The sequence below is a fragment of the Sorex araneus genome, chromosome X (genome assembly GCF_027595985.1).
Source record: "Sorex araneus isolate mSorAra2 chromosome X, mSorAra2.pri, whole genome shotgun sequence".
Classification (NCBI taxonomy): Eukaryota; Metazoa; Chordata; class Mammalia; order Eulipotyphla; family Soricidae; genus Sorex; species Sorex araneus.
Genome location: NC_073313.1, coordinates 263,202,512 through 263,221,434, shown reverse-complemented (window position 1 = coordinate 263,221,434; position 18,923 = coordinate 263,202,512). Strand labels below are relative to the sequence as shown.

The 18,923-nt window shown below is 45.0% G+C and overlaps 1 protein-coding gene across 1 annotated transcript in view; it reads left to right on the top strand.

Moving 5' to 3' along the window:
- DNER (delta/notch like EGF repeat containing) overlaps positions 1–18,923 on the top strand; it is a 337,797-nt gene that overhangs the window by 167,893 nt on the left and 150,981 nt on the right. The window contains exon 5 of the mRNA XM_055122261.1: positions 11,981–12,126. Coding sequence (XP_054978236.1) covers positions 11,981–12,126 — 146 coding nt within the window. The remainder of the gene's footprint in view (positions 1–11,980; positions 12,127–18,923) is intronic.

Below are 18,923 nucleotides of genomic sequence, written 5' to 3'. Positions count from 1 at the left end.
CAGCCTACAGTGGGAAGGTGGGATGTGACTGAGGACCCCATCTCTGCTCTGTCTTGGACAGTGAGATTTGCTGAGAGCAAGTCAGTGGCACCTCAGACCCAAGGATCAGTAAGCTGATTGCTTTACAATTTTTTTTTCAAATATTAGGTACCAGTGATTTGCAGTACTGTTCACGGCAGGGTTTTGTGCATACAGTATTCTAACACCCTCCACCAGTGTTGATGCTATTTTTTCCCCTCTAATAACTTCCCATTATCTTTCAAATTTCTTTCTCTTTAGAGCAAATCATATTACCGAGCATATGCGTTTCACAACCATTGAAGGTGATCTACCTGATGTTTTAGATGAGTGACAATGATAAAAGTATTCGGATGGCTGCTTTGATAGCTCTGAATTCAGAAGGCATTTTTTTTTTTGTTCCAGACCTAGTCCGCAATCCATAGAAAATGAGACATTCTGGAGGGGCAATTTTTCTAAAACATCATTTATTTTTTAGCCATTTTGCACACCCACATTTAAAGAGCAGGCAAGCAGGAGCAAACCATTATAAGCACTAAGCTTCTGCGTGGAAGTTGATCAAAGGTTCTGGTTAGCAAAGGTTAGAAGGCCCGTGAGTAAGGTGCTGGGATGGTTGGTGCCACTTAGCACCACCATCAGTCAAGTCAGTCCCTGGGATGCCACTCCTTGTTCAACACTTACAGCCCCTTGGACCCGCCCCTCCCCTTCTAATCCCTTCCCCTGTGGGCCTTTTGCAGGATCAAGGGAAGAACTGCACTGTGGCATAGTAGTGAGGGTTGAGGGACCCAGAGCCGTGCAAGGGGCCTGAGATTCTCTACAGCAGGTTCTCTTCTTGTCTCTGGCTCAGCATTGGCCAAAGACAATTTGTTTCTCAGCTTTCCTTCCTGGCTCACAGATACGGAGTCCCAAATCCAGGGGTTTTGGCCAATTTATTCAGTTTTGCACGCAGTTCCAATTCCAGTGTCTCAAAGAGTTAGTGTGGAACCATTTGCACCCAAACTTACAACTAGCCTGCCCTTCTTGCTCTTTTGCATGGAGATGTGGGCGTTGGTGGATTCGCCCTCCAAGTATTCATATGAGTGCTCTCCCTTGGGTCCCATGCCGGAGCTGGCACCTGCCATCTTGCCCACCCTGCATGCCTCGGTGATGCTCCACAGGTACTGACAGACCTGGGACCATCTTATAGGTTATAGGTTTGCACCAGGGACTTGCCTGGGAAAACTCGCCCGTCTGGTATCCGGTGTACCATCTCTCCAAGGAGTCAATTAATGCACAGAGTTTCTATTTTTTAATCAAAAATATTTTTTAATTGAACCACCATGAGATCTGCATTCACAAAGTTGTTCACGATTGGGTTTCAGTCATATAATGTTCCAACATCCATCTCTTCACTAGTGTACATTTCCCAACGTCAATGTCCCTCGTTTCCTTCCCCCCCTAGTTTTTTTTCCTCTCTCTTTCTCTTTCTTTCCAAGTCTCTTTTCCCTTTTGCTCAGAGTTTTTAATATTTACACCTATTCTTCCCCTTTCCTGCATGGCAGAGCCTGGCAAGCTACCCGTGGCGTACTCAATATGCCAAAAACAGTAACAATGATGGTCCTCATTCCCCTGATTCTGAAAGAGCCCCCCAAATTCCATCAGGCTACACTAGCACACGATGGGGACAAATGGAGATGTTACTGACACCCACTTGAGCAAATCCATGAACAACGGGAGGACAGTGATGCAGTGATACAGTGGTTCTTCCCCTTTAACAGGAAAGACCATAGTCTCAGTGAAGAGTGAACATCTCATCATCGGCTGTTCATCCCACGGGGGTATTAGCTTCCAAGTCCATTTAAGACTCTTTCGTGTGAATATGAAAGAATGGCAAACAGTCAATGGCCTGGAGCCCGCCACATTGGGGGGCTCCAGTGATGCTTGGCCATTCTATTCCAAAGGGAATCTCTGCCCACCCCCGCCCCCGCCCTTTCTGCTGCTCCACCTTCTCATGAGCACCTGGGGACTTCAGCAGGGGCACTATTTTAAGTGACAGTGACCATGACCAGCAGAGCATGTTATGAGCGTGTTAATGAGTGGGGTGTGGGGTGGTGGGGGTGCGGAGCTTGGCTGTTTCTGCCAGGGTTAGGGAAGTGGAGCAAGTGGGGACAGAAGAATGAGGAGAGGGAAGTCCCACTTGTATTTGTCACTGAGACTGGCTGCTTGTGGGTGTTTCCAGATCCCTGGATGAAGTGTGGAGGAAGCTTCCCTGAGTATGGGTTTCAGGCTCGTTAGGGGAATTATCTCATGGAGTAGAGGGGGCTCTTTCTCATAGTCGCTTTGGTTCATTTCCCTCATGCCTTCTCTCCCCGTTTTCCTCTTTTCCCAGCCCCTGAATGCTAACCCCCAGAGTCTTTGTGACATTTTTTCATTGTCATGGGCCATTCTCTACCTTCAAAGCCAGAAGTTATCAAGGCTCTGCCGCTAACCTGTTCTTGATGTTCTTTATGTTGTGAAAATTTTATCCTTTCTCATCAGCCCCTCTGTGGGAAAATCAGGATTTTTTGATTGTTTGTTTGTTTGTTTTGGGGCCACATCTGGCTGTGCTCAGGGTTTCCCTCTGGCTCTGAGCTCAAGGGTCACTCGGGGTGGTGTTGGGGGATCATAGGAGTTCCAGGGATAGAACCCAGGTCAGCCACATGCAAGCAAACATCCTACCAGCAGTGCTCTGGTTCCAGGATTTTATTTTATTTTTTAAGCTAAATTTTACACTATAATTCTGATGTCTGCACAAAACCAAATTTATGTGGTGGGTAAACCAAACCCCTAACGCTTGGTTCTGGCCCCCCTGGAGCTGCTCTCTGTCTGTCTGTCTTTTCTCCCTAGTGTGTGCTTCCAGTAATGAATACCACCTACATTCAGATGATACCCACATTTAAATCTTCAGCCTGGATATTTCTAATATGCCACGTCTGATTTCCAACTCCTGACTTGACAGCTCAATTTGGCAGTCTCCTTAGATTCTCAGATTTCATACAGTCACAATAGAAAAAGAACTTATTTTTCTTTTTGGGTCACACCCGGCGATGCACAGGGGTTACTTCCTGGCTCTGCACTCAGGAATTACTCCTGGCAGTGCTCAGGGGACCATATGGGATGCTGAGAATTGAACCCGGGTCGGCCACGTGCAGGGCAAATGCCCTACCTGCTGTGCTATCACTCCAGCCCCACAATAGAAATTTTGATTCACTTGCTTGGCCCTCCCACCACCCCCAGGTTGCTTCTACTAGCTGTGTACGCAGTCTTCCTTTCCCTCACAGTCCATGTCTAATCTACACTGTTGGGGGACAGTTTCCCCCCAACTCAGTTGGACACATTGTGCACCGGATCTGGGCAGACGTTGGGGGAAAGATGACAGGCACGTGGAGAAACACACTCTGGGAGCCGCTGACGGCCGTTCACTTTATTGCCAAACACACACATATTTTATAGAGGGACTTGGCTTACAGAAAGGTCCAATCACAGAAAGTGTAGCATCATGGGTCTGTCACCTCTCCAACTCTACTTTGCCCTGGTCCAATCCCAATCAAGGCTAGATGCTGCAGTGAGGATGACTTGCTAAGCAAACGTAACAGTTTCTGTGTCTTGGGCTCATGTGACTAGAAGGTTGAGCGAGGCTCAAGGCTGAAAACCTGGTGCTGGCTGACACCCTGTTCTTGATAACTTTGCCCAGATACTCCCTCTTGCAAGGCTTTGCTTCTGGGCATCTTTGCAAGATCGGGTCTTATCTGTTCCAGTGCCCATCTCCATGTTTCACGTATACAATTAGTGAGTGTTGCTTTCCAATCCTAAATGTGCTTGAAAGGAGCTTATCGTAGCTTAAAACTCTTCCAGTTTAAAGAATGGAAATCTCAAGTGCAATGGAAATCCTTCATGTGGCATGACATCCAAATCTGGACCATGGTTCACAGACAACAGTCCGGATGAGAGCCAAGAGTCTCTGTACTCATTCAGGCATCAGCCAGTCACACACTGAGCTCTTAGCTTTCTTCACTGCCTTATTGTCAGGTGTCAGGATTCCTCCTAAATGTTCCCACCCTCATGGCACTCACTGAGCACTGGCTGCATTTGAAAGAAGTGCACTTGAATGAACCCACCCTCGTACCCTGTCCCCTCATGGCTCAGTTCAGTGAAATTGCATTGATTCTTCCATTGAGGGCTGATTCAGCCTCATAGTCAGAATCACAGGCTTGGACTGTGCACAGTTCTGATTTTATAACATTTGTGAAAATTCTCAAAAAACTCTAACTTGACATGTCGTGATTGAGGTTATAAGACCATGCAAATGAGCAGATGATCCAGTATTCTACTCTAATCAAAGATAGGAGAGGCCCTGAAACATTTGGTAGAAAGCCTTAATTGTCTTTTCTTCTATTTCTATTCTTTACTTGTCTTTACTTATTTTCTGTTTTTATGTGTCAGGAAGCACAGAAAACCTTTCCTTTTGGCTTCATGTGTTTTTTTTTTAACCTTACCCTTTGGTTTTCTCTTTCCCTGCCTTGCTTTTGTCTCTCCATCTTTCTTCCCCCTCTGTACTTCTTTTTCTTCTTTCTATAAATTTTCTATTTTATTATCCTTTAAGCCAAGCTTCAGTTGGACTTCACTGCCTAGTGTGTTCCAGCTCCTAAGTCTTTGTCAAGTCTTTGGAAAATGTAGGTGTGGACTAAACCGAGTTATCCATCGGTCTGTGTGGTTTCCGGTTGACCAGTTGGCCCACGGGTCTTACATTTCTATTAGAACCAGCCTTCCCCTCCAGGTCACATGGGTTGATTTCCAACCATCAAGGAAGAGAAAATAGAAGTTGTTTGCTCTGCATTTCTTGTGCATTAGATGTATCGCCAGCCTGAGTGTTGAGTCAAAGACATCATGCTGGCTTTCCAGAGACTCTCAAATGATTGCAATAAAGAACTTAAAGTACAAATTTTCAAGGAATGGTTCCATTTCATTTCCGACTTCTTCCTGCTGCCCCTTGGTACAAGGCAGGGTGCCCACTCCTGGAGCCCGGGATTTCCCGGGGGCTGCTCAGCTACAGCCAGCTGCAGTTTGATGAAAGTGAAATTGCACAGTATTACTCTTCATTAGGAAGAAGTCTGAGAATTTCCCCCTGAGACACGAGCAGAGGGAGGTGCACACAACCCGCCTGCAATTACACTTGTCCTTGGAAAGAGCTGCCAGGCGCCGTGCTTGCTGGGTGAGGAGTAGATTGTTGGAAAGATCGTGCTTGTCTTGTGGACTCACTTTGGGGGATTCAGTGACATAATCGGGAACTGTGTAGTGATCCGTGACCCACTCTTGCAGAGATTGATTTCCTAAACACTTGACTTAGACAATTATTTTCTAAGATGGGCCAAAATCACTCTGTCTTATTTAGCAAAAAAGGTTAACATGGAAAATACATTTTTGGAGTGGATCCCCAAACTTGACAGCCCAGTGGTGCACTGGGGACTATAAACGTTATTCCGAGATCCAGAATCATCTGGACTTTCAGATATAGATGAGAAAAATAATTTCCTTTCAAAGACAGCCCAGGGCCTTCCAGCCTTGCTGCTGGTTACCTTCATCATAGTGTTGCTTGTATGGTTAGTCTTTCTACCAGACGCCTGCCTCTTAACTGGAACCGTGTCTGAATGATGGGGGCCTCAGCGGTCTTTGTCAACAAGCCGCCTGCCAGGAGCCCATCTCAGACTATTGACTTTGAATCCTGTGCATTGGAATCTGGATTGAAGCACTGGAAAAACATCTTTGAAAAATTTGAAGCCTCTGGTTCCAAAAGGAGTTAAGGATCCCTGTTCTTGCTGAAAGTTTGGAGTGGCAGAAGCCCAGGACGGCTCATTTTTTGTAACCCTAGCACTGAAGTCAGGATCTTAGTTACAGGTCTGATTCCAGGGACTGTTCACGGAAGCAAAGGAAGTAAAACGACTAGAAAACAAAGCCATGCCTTGGTGTAACTGCTCATTTATTTGCTTTTATACTAAGTTTAATGGTCAAATAGAATTTTAATTTTATTTATTTATTTTTTGCGGGGAAGGGTCCCATACTTGGAACTACTCAAGGCTTGCCCCTGGCTCTGTGCTCAGAGATCACTCCTAGCATTGCTTTGGGGTAGAGGGGAGGGCAGTATTATGTGATCAGGACTAAACCGGGGCAGGCCATATGCATGGCCAGAACCTTAAACCTAGTACTGTCTCTCTAGCTCTGAATAGAATTTCTAAAGTGAACTTTGGAGGAAGACTCTTTAACAGCATTATAGTTCATTATAGATATTATCTATCTATCTATCTATCTATCTATCTATCTATCTATATTGCTTTTTTTAAAAATCTGTTGACCTTTTTAAAATTTTTTTTCTTTTTGGATCACACCCTGAAATGCACAGGGGTTATTCCTGGCTCTGCACTCAGGAATTACCCCTGGTGGTGCTCAGGGGACTATATGGGATTCTGGGAATCGGATCCAGGTCAGCAACGTGCAAGGCAAACGCCCTACCGTCTGTGCTATTGCTTCTGCCCCTTTATATATTTAAATTTTGAAAAAGTTAGTGAATTAACATGAGATACACAGCTGTTCATGCTCGAGTTTCAGTCATATAGTGTTCCAACACTCGTTCATCCACCAATGTACATTACCTATGACCCCAGTTTCCCTCCTGCCACCCCCTCCCAGCTTGTCTCCATGGCAGGCACTTCCTTCCTTCCTTCCTTCCTTCCTTCCTTCCTTCCTTCCTTCCTTCCTTCCTTCCTTCCTTCCTTCCTTCCTTCCTTCCTTCCTCTTCCTTCCTTCCTTCCTTCCTTCCTTCCTTCCTTCCTTCCTTCCTTCCTTCCTTCCTTCCTTCCCTCCTTCCTTCCCTCCTTCCCTCCCTCCTTCCTTCCTTCCTTCCTTCCTTCCTTCCTTCCTTCCTTCCTTCCTTCCTTCCTTCCTTCCTTCCTTCCTTCCTTCCTCCCTTCCTTCCTTCCTTCCTCTCTTCCTTCCTTCCTTCCTTCCTTCCTCTTCCTTCCTTCCTCCCTCCCTCCCTCCCTCCCTCCCTCCTTCCTTCCTTCCTTCCTTCCTTCCTTCCTTCCTTCCTTCCTTCCTTCCTTCCTTCCTTCCTTCCTTCCTCTCTTCCTTCCTTCCTTCCTTCCTTCCTTCCTTCCTTCCTTCCTTCCTTCCTTCCTTCCTTCCTTCCTTCCTTCCTTCCTTCCTTCCTCTTCCTTCCTTCCTTCCTTCCTTCCTTCCTTCCTTCCTTCCTTCCTTCCTTCCTTCCTTCCTCTTCCTTCCTTCCTTCCTTCCTTCCTTCCTTCCTTCCTTCCTTCCTTCCTTCCTTCCTTCCTTCCTTCCTTCCTTCCTTCCTCCCTTCCTTCCTTCCTTCCTTCCTTCCTTCCTTCCTTCCTTCCTTCCTTCCTTCCTTCCTTCCTTCCCTCCTTCCTTCCCTCCTTCCCTCCTTCCTTCCCTCCTTCCCTCCCTCCTTCCTTCCCTCCCTCCTTCCTTCCTTCCTTCCCTCCCTCCCTCCTTCCTTCCTTCCTTCCTTCCTTCCTTCCTTCCTTCCTTCCTTCCTTCCTTCCTTCCTTCCTTCCTTCCTTCCTCTTCCTTCCTTCCTTCCTTCCTTCCTTCCTTCCTTCCTTCCTTCCTTCCTTCCTCTTCCTTCCTTCCTTCCTCCCTCCCTCCCTCCCTCCCTCCCTCCTTCCTTCCTTCCTTCCTTCCTTCCTTCCTTCCTTCCTTCCTTCCTTCCTTCCTTCCTTCCTCTCTTCCTTCCTTCCTTCCTTCCTTCCTTCCTTCCTTCCTTCCTTCCTTCCTTCCTTCCTTCCTTCCTTCCTTCCTTCCTTCCTTCCTTCCTTCCTTCCTCTCTTCCTTCCTCCTTCCTTCCTTCCTTCCTTCCTTCCTTCCTTCCTTCCTTCCTTCCTTCCTTCCTTCCTTCCTTCCTTCCTTCCTTCCATCCCTCCCTCCCTCACTTCTTTCTTTCTTTCTTTCTTTCTTTCTTTCTTTCTTTCTTTCTTTCTTTCTTTCTTTCTTTCTTTCTTTCTTTCTTTCTTTCTTTCTTTCTTTCTTTCTTTCTTTTTCTCTCTCTTTCTTTCTCCTTTTGGGCATTATGTTTTGCAATACAGATACTGAGAGGTTATCTTGTTTGTTCCTTTACTTATTTTCAGCACACAGTTCTCATCCAGAGTGATCATTTCCAATTATCTTTGTCATAGTGGTCCCTTCTCTATACCAACTGTCTTCTCTTCAGCACTTGAGAGAGGCTTCCAACTGTGGACCAATCCGGGCCCTTGTTTTTACTGTCCCTGGGTATTAGTCTTATATTATTATTATTATTATTATTAATTTTTAATATCCTACAAATGAGTGGAATAATTCTATGTCAGTCCCTCTCGTTTGGACTCATTTCACTCAGTATGATACTCTCCATGTCCATCCATTTCTGAGCTAATTTCATAAACTCATTTTCCCTTATAGCTGCGTAGTATTCCATTGTGCAGTTGTACTACAGTTTCTTAATTCAGTCATCTGTTCTTGAACACTTGGGTTGTTTTCAGATTCTAGCTACTGGGAATACTGCTACAATCGACACAGAATGCAGGTGACATTTCTGCTGTGTGTTTTTTGGGCCCCAAGGGTACATTCCCAGAAGTGGTAATTCATGGTATACAGATTATATAGGAGGAAAGATAACTAAATGTGAAACTTTTACTTTTAAAGAACAAAGCAATAGTCTGGAAAGCACTTTCAGTGAGTATTTTTGGTGATGTCTGGTTTCATCTCCATGATGCATGTGATTATGTGTTTTAGACCAAGAACTCTGGGGGCTACAAATCACAAACTGATAAGCAATGAATGTTTCCTTCCTCTGCTCCATTTTTTCCTTTTTGATTTTTGAGCCACATTTGTGTGGTTCTCAGGGGCTATTTCTGGCTCTGTGTTCAGGAGTGACCCATTGCAGTGCTTGTGTTGGTGTGTGTGTGTGTGTCTGTGTGTGTGTGTGTGTGTGTGTGTGTGTGTGATTTAAGGGGCTGGGGGCACAATAGTGCATGTGGTGCCATGGACTAAACTACATCAGTTGTTGGTGAGGCAAGAGCCTTGGCCTTTCTCCGCAGCCTAACCTATGAGTTTTAAAAATAAACTGGAATCTGTACTTTGAAATAATTTTAGCTCTTCCAGAAAGCATTTTGAATATTAGATGTTCTACAGACTCCTTGTTGGGGACAGTTTTTGCTGCTCTGGCTGCATATAACTCTGAATATTCCTACTTGTCACTTGATCCTTGACATGAAGGATGATTCAGGAGAGGGTATTTGACAGAAACCCTCCCAGATGTGAAATGTTGAGGGTCTATGAGTGAGAGTATCTATATATCTATCTGTCTATCTATCCAAGAACCTCCCGATATGAAAAAGAGACTTAGTTTTGAGTATACATAGTTTTGTCAACCTATTTTGGGGTTATTATTCTTAATACATGAGAAAATTGGGGCTCAGAGATGTCTGACAAGCTGGAATCATTTTTATCACCTTTCCTTTAGCCTTTTTTTATGGGGAATGTGGAAGTCCCTCTCTACAATAATTGCCACTGTCACTGTCATCCCGTTGATCAACAAGTTGCTCAAGCGGGCCCAATAACGTCTCCATTCATCCTAGCCCTGAGATTTTAGCAGCCTTTTTTTACTTGTCCTTCCCAACAGTGCTGCATTAGAGGCTCTTCAGGGTCAGGGGAATGAGACCCATCATTGTTACTGTATTTGGCATATGAATATGCCATGGGGAGCTTGCCAGGCTCTCCTGTGTGGGCACAGAAAAGAAATCAGAAAGACAGTATGGATGGTAGGGTGCTTGCCTTGTTTGCGGCTAACCCAAATTGGATCCCTGGCATCCCATGTGGTCCCTTGGGCCCACCAAGAGTGAGTGATCCCTAAGCACACAGCCAGGAGTAAGCCCTGAGCACCACCAGGTATGACCCTGAAACAACCCCCAACCCCCCCAAAAAAATCCTATTCCAAAATCACAGAGAAGTTAGTGGTATTAATAAGTTGTTCATTTTTATATTAAATTATATGTGAGTAAATATTCTTATGAAAACAAAAGAAACCCAGTGATGTAATTAAATCACTGGTGCAAAACTTACAATAGTATTTCTTTATTATTTACACTTGGAATACTTATGCCATACTGTTCTTTCCTATTTATTGTTGCTACTATATACAAGCAGCTGCGCTAGAAGTGAAATCAATCCACTAGAAGTGATAAGTGTGATGCATCTATGAAATTGCCATCAGTATTCAAGTACAGTTGGTACCATTTTATTAGGCGGTTAAATGCACCTGTGTTAGAGGGATCCTGCTCCGTTTTCCAGGTGGCCCAGAGTATACCCAATGGAGAGCGGGTACCTGAGTGCCAGTTCTCCTGGGCATTCACAGACCAGGTGGGCTGGTAGTAGCTGAGTAACGGTCCCAAGTAGGACTTGGAAGAGGTTTGCCTTGGCGAGCAGCACATTCAAAAATCAAGTGAATTCAAAAATGCGGAAGTGGGCGACAGAATTGAGACTAAGTTGGTCTCTAGAGGTCAAGGGCAGAAAGAAAGCAAAAATCTCTAAGCAGGTGATACTGGTCCTACTCTGCTTAGGCCCAGGTATTTTTATGTGATGGTTGGAAGAGGACTCACCTTGAAGGCCCGGGGGTGACAGCCACCTTCCTTGTATCCTTGCTGGCCTTTCCAACACTCTGTCTTTTTAAATTTTCTTTTAATTTTTTTAAATTAGTGAATCACCGTGAGGTACAGTTACAGACTTACAAACTTCCGTGCTTACTTTTCAGTCATATAATGGTTAAGTACCCATCCCTCCACCAGTGCCCATTGTCCACCACCGATGGTCCCAGCATCCCTCCCACCATCCCCACCCCGTCCCCTCCACCCCACTCTGCCTCTGTGGCAGGGCATACCCTTTGGCTCTCTCTCTCCTTTTGGGTATTGTGGTTTGCAGTAGAGGTATGAAGTGGCCATCATGTTCGGTCTATAGTCTGCTTTCAGGGTGTGTCTCCCATCCCGAGTGAGTCCTCCTAGCACCCTTTACTCAGTGGTCCCTTCTCTAACTGAACTGCCCTTCCCCCCAGTATGTCCGCACTCTGTCTTTTTTTTTTAAAATTAATTTATTTTTAATTAGTGAATCACTGTGAGGGTACAGTTACAGATTTATACACTTTTGTGCTCATGCTTCCCTCATACAAAGTTCGGGAACCCATCCCTTCACCAGTGCCCATTCTCCACCACCAGTAAACCCAGCATCCCTCCCACCCTCCCCAATCCCATCTCCCCCCACCCCACCCTGCCACTGTGGCAGGGCATTCCCTTCTGTTCTCTCTCTCTAATTAGGTGTTGTGGTTTGCAATAAAGGTGTTGAGTGGCCACTGTGCTCAGTCTCTAGCCCTCATTCAGCCCGCAACACCCTTCCCCCCGCATGGCCGCATGGCCTTCGACTACGTTATAGTTGGTGATCCCTTCTCTGAGTTGCCCTCTCCCCAGAATGTGAGGCCAGCCTCCAAACCATGGAGTCAACCTCCTGGTACTTACTTCTACAATTCTTGGGTGTTAGTCTCCCACTCTGTTATTCTATATTCCACAGATGAGTGCAATCTTTCTATGTCTGTCTCTCTCTTTCTGACTCATTTCACTCAGCATGAAACTTTCCATGCTGATCCACTTAGATGCAAAATTCATGACCTCCTTTTTTCTAACAGCTGCATAGTATTCCATTGTATAGATGTATCAAAGTTTCCTCAACCAGTCATCCGTTCTAGGGCATTCGGGTTTTTTCCAGATTCTGGCTATTGTAAACAGTGCTGTGAATGAACATATAAGGTCCGCACTCTGTCCTGAGTGCAGCGTGACCGAGATGCAGAATCCTGCCCGAGAGCCCTGGGCAGGCTGAACTCAACTCTGCTCTTGTCCCCGTCTTCCAGGCTTCGTGAACGAGTCCGTGACTAAGTCCATCGTGGCTTTGCGCCTGACCCTGGTGGTGAAGACCAGCCACTGTGTGCCGGCCGAGAGCCACGGCAGCGACCTGGAGTGCTCGGGGAAGGGGCGCTGCAGCACGGCACCCTCAGAGGTAAGGCGACACGGCTGCTTAACAATGTCCACAGGTCAGGACATAGGTCATTTGCATCTGAAGCGGGGAGAGAATGAGAGCAACCGCCGAAAACAGCTGCCAGTCACAGTGCAGGCGAGGGACTCACACACAGCGTGTGGCTATGAGAATCTCTGTGTCATTACTAATATTGCTCTTTTTTTTGGTCAGGCCTCCCCAACAGTGCTCAGGGATAGAGGTTCCATGCAAAGGCCTGAGGCTGTGGTGCTCTGTTGGTGCTCTGGGTGCTGGGGATCACTCGGGCCACTCCAGGGGTGCTTTGGGGCCTATAGAGTTGCACCCTGCAAAATTTGGGGGACCCTGTGATCAGATCAGGGTCAGCCTCGAGCAAGACCTGAGCCCTAATGCCTATGCTATTTCTAAGCATCTCCATATAATTTTAATTTATGGATGAATTTTTGGTTTCCAGCCATACCCGGCAGTGCTCAGGACTTACTCCTGGCTGCTCTCAGGGGACCACTCCCTGGGTTTGAGAGGGCGGATACGGGGTGCCAGGGACTGAACCTGGGTTGACTGCGTGCTAGATGAGCTCCCTACCCACTGTACTCTCTCTTTGGCCCTGCTTCCATATGCATTTTAAAGTTGTACTAGTTCTGGGAGGGGCCAGACAGTGTCATGAACTGCAGTCACGGGATGCGCTCGGTGCATCCTGAGAACCTCTAAACCTCCCAGTGATAAGGTGACTGGGTCCCGGGAACCGGTTTTCAATTGGAGACCACACCCAGAAGCGCCCAGTGCCTATTTCCAGCTTAGTCCTGGGGGACCGTGTGGTGTCGGGGTATGAGCCCAGGTCCCTTGTATGCAGCACATGTGCCCCAGCCCTGCCAGTCCCCTGAGGCCGGTTGCTTCTCTCTGTGGAGGAGAGAGAGCCCATTGGGGGGTTCCCTCTGGTCTTCTGTGGTTGCTCTAACTCGTGGCTTCTTCGGCTTCTTTCACTCACAACCCCTTTTGTCCTGAGAAATGTAATACAGGTACCAGAGGCATTCAGGTACCCAAAGCAGCAGATTTCAAATGAATTCTTGCCTGTTGCACTTTCAGAAACCCTTGACTGTGGCCAAACTTTCCACAGCCTACATATCCAGAGATACATCCCCATAGAAGCCGAGGTCCACAGTTTAAGAAGCTAGCTGGGCCACTCATGTTTTACTCATTCCTTTCCCCGAAGTCCACCGAGGTTAAAGCTTTTGTTAAATGTTCGTATCTTGGGGCTGGAGCAATAGCACAGCGGGTAGGGCATTTGCCTTGCATGCAGCCGACCCGGATTCAATTCCCAGCATCTCATATGTTCCCCTGATCACTGCCAGAAGTGGTTCCTGAGTGCATGAGCTAGGTGTAACCCCTGTGCATCTCTGGGTGTGACCCAAAATGCCAATATATATATATATATATATATATATATATATATATATATATATATCTCGTCTCTATTTTTTCAGCATTGATCCTCTTGGGAGTTAATCAGTTCTGGAGCTGGAGAGAGTCCAGGGTAGATAAGACCTTGCATGAGGCTGACCCTGGTGCCAATCCCGGCAGCACATAGGGTTCCCTGAGCACTGCTGGTGGTGACTCCAGAGCGGAGAGTTAGGATCCACTCCTGAGCACTGCTCGGGGGGTCACCCAACACAGTCAATTTTGGCTCTGCAGATATCATTGCTCTGTGACCCCACAAAGATGTGTGCTGGGTTCAGCTGTGCTGGGGGTGACTCTAGCTCACGTTCCAAACTCACCAGGCATACCTCCGGGTTCTGAACACAGACCCTTGGTGGCGTTCATGGTAGGCACGGCTGGGGACCCGGTGGGGCCATGGTATTAGTGGGGATCAGCTTCCTGCTGGCCATTATGCACCCTGTCTCCAGAGCTTGGCAACCTTGTTATAGGCCCACTGGAAGTAACGACCTTCCTCATTTCAGCTAAGCTTTTATTTCTGAAAAGTTTTGAGATTTAGTCCAGTGGCTTTCTGAATTTTTTTTGGGGGGGTGAGGGGAGGCGGGAGGAATTCTTTTACATTCTTGAAAATGATTCAGGGCTGCAAAGAGTTTTTATTGATTGGGCCAAATGTATTGCTGTTTACCTCCTCATTAAATTAAAACTGAGAAATTAAGATTAATTATTCCACTTAATATACCCATTACCTGCTGACAGAAAGATCCTTTCCATTTTGTTAGTGAATCTGTTATTTTGGCATGAAACATTTGACTCTATTTTCCCAGACAGAAGGCAGTTGGTGAGAACACAGGTATTGTTTTTTTTTAACTGAATCTTTAATACCTGGCTTAAGAAATTTGGGTTTTCATGCTGGCTGTTATTTCTAGCCCATTGCAGTGTGTTGTTTGGGTTGAAAGATAGGAAGAGGACTTTGTCTTGAACAGATATTTCTTTGGGAAAGAAGGGAGAAATGTTATTTATTTATTTATATACTTTTTAATGAATCACCGTGAGATACAGTTACTGACTTACAAACTTTCATGCTCACGTTTTAGTCATACAATGATCAAGCACCCATCCCTCCACCAGTGCCCATTTTCCACCACCAGTGTTAGGGGCGGCAGATCTCTGCCCGGGGGAGGCTCGGAGAGACAAAAGAACAAAACCAAGACAACTCTTTCTGCAAATGCATGGGGTTTATTTAAGCCAATATAGCTATATTGGGACCTTCAATTGTGCCTCAATAGCGTGGCATAACTGAAGGCCCCGACCTCCAAAAAGCAGGCTGTATTTATACCCTTTTGGGGGAGAAATGAAAATCTCACATATCAAAGGGAATCACATAGGTCACTTAATTTGCATATCTAAACATTTGTTGACAAATGAAAATCTCACATATCAAAGGGAATCACATCTATATATCAAAGGGGATCACACATATTGGGGGAAAATTACATGTATTGAATCAAAGGAGAATCATACATATCAAAGAAAATCACAGGTATTGGATCAATAGGAAAACCATAGGAAACCATAGGAAAACCATACAAAAGGGAAAAACACACCTATTTCACTTAATATGCTAATTTCAACATTTGTTGACCATTCCAAGCAAATGTTTGTTTACAGTTCCTCAGGGCAGTTTGTTGGCCCATTAGGTGACAGAGTCCTGCCCAGTGGAAGGTCCTGAAGACATCTTTCAAAGCAGTCAAGTAGTTACAAAGGGCAACTTCAGCGGTTAACCCTTAACCTGCCCTTCAGTTCTTGACTCTTAACTTGCCCTCCTCTTCAATCCCCACTTCTCCTTGTGAATATCTCTAATCTTAGAGATTGTGAAGGGGGTGTCTCCCGTTGTCTGGACATGCCACTAGTAGTCTCTTGTTGTCTGGACATGCCACTAGTCGATGTCATTCTGGTTCCAAGAGGGGAGGCAGCTTTTTGATTCCATCCTCCTTCAAAGCAGTTGGTGTGTTCAGGATCACAGACCTCTCCAATGGGGTTCTCTGGTGGCAGTTTTTATCACCTGATTGAAACCAGATGTCTCAATGCATACGGATGAGGAGTTCACTCTGGCAGTGTACTCCCAGCCCCCATGGAGCTTGGCCTTGATACCTGTAAAGACTAGTAATAACTGGAAAAGAGAGAGAGATCATATTCTGGCCTACACTTCCCTTTTCAAGGCTAAGTTGGAACAGTGGCAGTTGACCTCCCCCCCAAATTTTTTTTTTTTTTTTTTTTTAAAGAGAACAGAGTTCCTCCATTAATGGGATTCACACTCACAACAGGGCAGTTGGGATTTTCAAGGCCGGAGGGGCTTCCTTAATCTAGCTACCTACTTTATATTCCCCTAGAGATTCCACCACCTTTAATCCTTAAAGGGAAAGTGGTCGAAGTTCCGTCTTCTGGAGCTGCTTCATGCTGACAGAGGGGCGCTGACCCTGCCTGCACAAGGGGTGAAATCTCATGCTACCTTAATTTAGTGTGCCCCAGGCAATGAAATTGTTGGGTTCCTCAAGTTATCTGAAAGAAAAGATCAGATCAATTAGACTGAGGGATGGCACTTAGACCCTGGAGATGTGGAAGGTCCTTTTCTGACATAGTAACAACAATATAGTTTGCTATCTTAGAAAACTTAAGAGTTAAAGCAACAGAAACCAAAGCAACGTAATGCCATACCCATTTCTATCATAAAAGCAATGGAAAGGAATAACTGCTTTACCCATGGTTGATAGAAAATGACTTCTTATGTTCAGATTTTTCTAGTAACATAGAAGCACCAAGCTACTTCTCAGATAGGAAAAGCTATCCATTCACTGAGACTATCAGTTGGAGCCAGTAGATACCTTGAATATAAGTGTTTGATCATTTGCATGTCAAGCTGCCAATCCTCTCCTTGATAAGTTCCTTGAAGTTACAAGTGTTAGGAAAGGAGGCCCACTGTAAGAAATCACGCAACCCGGAGATTCTTCTTGCAGTGATTTATTCAGAGACCTTCTCGGGAAAGAGGACCGAGGGACGAATGAGAAGAAAACCATACCTGGCTAGGCAGCTTTCCTCCTTACCTACCCCTCGCTGCCTGCTTAAGCCCAAGTGTCTGCAGCTAGTTACAGCTCGTGGCGTGACAAGACATCCTGATTCCTTATCAGGTGTTATCTACGAAGCACGGTGTAATTAACAAGAAACAGGTGTCCACGAAGCATGGTCCCGTGGCCCGTGGCGGCTCTCCACAGCCCACGATTCATTAATGAAACAGAAAGCACAGTTCTGAGTTCCTTTCCATGAAAGATGGCTTTCACTAGTGTTGGAAGCTTAGTGTAACCCTTTATCTATCAATTTCCTTTTGAAAACATTGTTCCAATGCCTATTGTCCCTCTTTTGCAGAGTATTTTAGATGAGTATTATCTGGATGGCGTATTAATCCCATGATGGAAAGAGAATTAAGAGCTGTTAAAATTCTAGTTCTCTCCAAATGACTGTGTTCATAGAACTAAGAGTGAATACTTAGATGTCCACTCTTGGCACTGTAGCCAATTGACAGGTTGGGGGGGAAAGTAATTAATTCTGCACTTTGAGCTGAGGTTCCCCCACTAAAGCTCTGGCTTCCAATACCCTGGTCAGACTAGTGACAGCATCTTCAACATTGAGTCTCACAGACTAGACTGCGTACTTTACAGTCAGCAAAACACATTGTACCTGAATTACTCAAAAGGGATACCTTATAGATCAAGATTAGAATACATTTACTAGATCACTCTATAGAATTTGAATCTAATTCTTTAAAAAGCAAGTTACAGAAACATGGTTTTCTCTTCACCTTCATTTTAAAATTTGCCTGACGGCTTAACAAATCTGACTTGTTCTTTTGCATAAACACAGCAAGATTGGAGAACTCTCCATTTGGGGTACCCCATTATTTACTGAGAAGTCCTGGGGGTTGGCTAAAGACAGGAGGCATACCAATAACAGCATTAATCTTATGTGGCACGTCAGAGTTACCCAGGCCTGGCCATAAATGTCCCACGATGAACTGGATGGCTTCAGGTCTTCAGGTTGAACTGGAGGTGACCTTGAGCCTCATTTGCCATAGAGGCATCCTGGCAGAAAGGAGTCCCTCCCCTCCCTTCTTCAGGGCTGGGAGAGATCCTAGTTTCCAGGGTTTTTCTTGATGCTGAGAGTAGGTCAGGCCGTGTCAGTCACATAGATTTCCGGATTCCTCATTCTCCATAGCAGTGATGATTTCCATTCTTTCCTTGAGCCGGCCTGCCTCTAGGGTCTCCCTGAGGTTTGTAGGGTACTTGAAACAGTACCTGTTAAATACATGCTCCTGTCATTTAGACCAATCCCTTGCTGTTTCCCTGGAAGAGGGTTTTGGGGTCCCATAACTGATTTTCCTGTCTGCATGAGGGGTGGACCCTATTACAGAGAGGAAAGACTTTTATCTGGATTTATGCAAACCAACACAGTGCCATGAAACATCAAAAACATACTGAAGGTACAAAAGAAGAGAAAAGCAAACATTTCACTTTACTCACAGTAAGATGCAACACACCCATTTGTTGTGGGTCCTAGTCAAAGGAGCTAAAATCTGTAGAGGAAAAGTGTACAATTTAACATCGTATTTAACCCATTCAATTCTATGTTGAGAACCTTGACTTCCCATTAATAAAAGCACTGTACTGGGAGTACTAGAACAATTCCGCATGAGATTTAAAGAGTTTCTTAAAACAGTGATCAATTTCTTTCCTTCAAACACAACTTCAAACCTTCTACACATTCCTCTATATTCATTCTGTCCTGTAACTTTCCTTCAACTCATTTCAAAATCAACTTCACTTTAACAGGATTCCTTGCCTTTTTTCAACTGATGATATCTGCATCCATTATCTTTCTGACTTAAGACATACATCTATATTCCTTATAGTCATCCCATAAGTTTAAACTTTTATTTTACTGAACTTAGTACAACATAATCTCCCAATTTAGACAATAGTTACCAATCATTTCATTTAACATGACAAAACTACTCTGCAGTACCATTTTAAAAGCATTAGGTTAGTTCTATAGATATTCATTTTACTGAACTTAGTACAACCTAATCTCCCAAATTTGGACACTAGTTACCAATGTCATTTAACATGACAAAATTACTTGCAGTGCTATTTCAAAAGCATTAGGTCAATTCTATAGATATTCAAAAAAAAAACTTTAAAGATGCTCACACCTAAAGTTCTTAAAACATATTCATTGGGCAAAGGTTCAGTTCACATTAGAAATTAACCAGGAGACATCCTAGAATTCTGATTTCTAGGAAAACACGAATATAAAGATTAAAA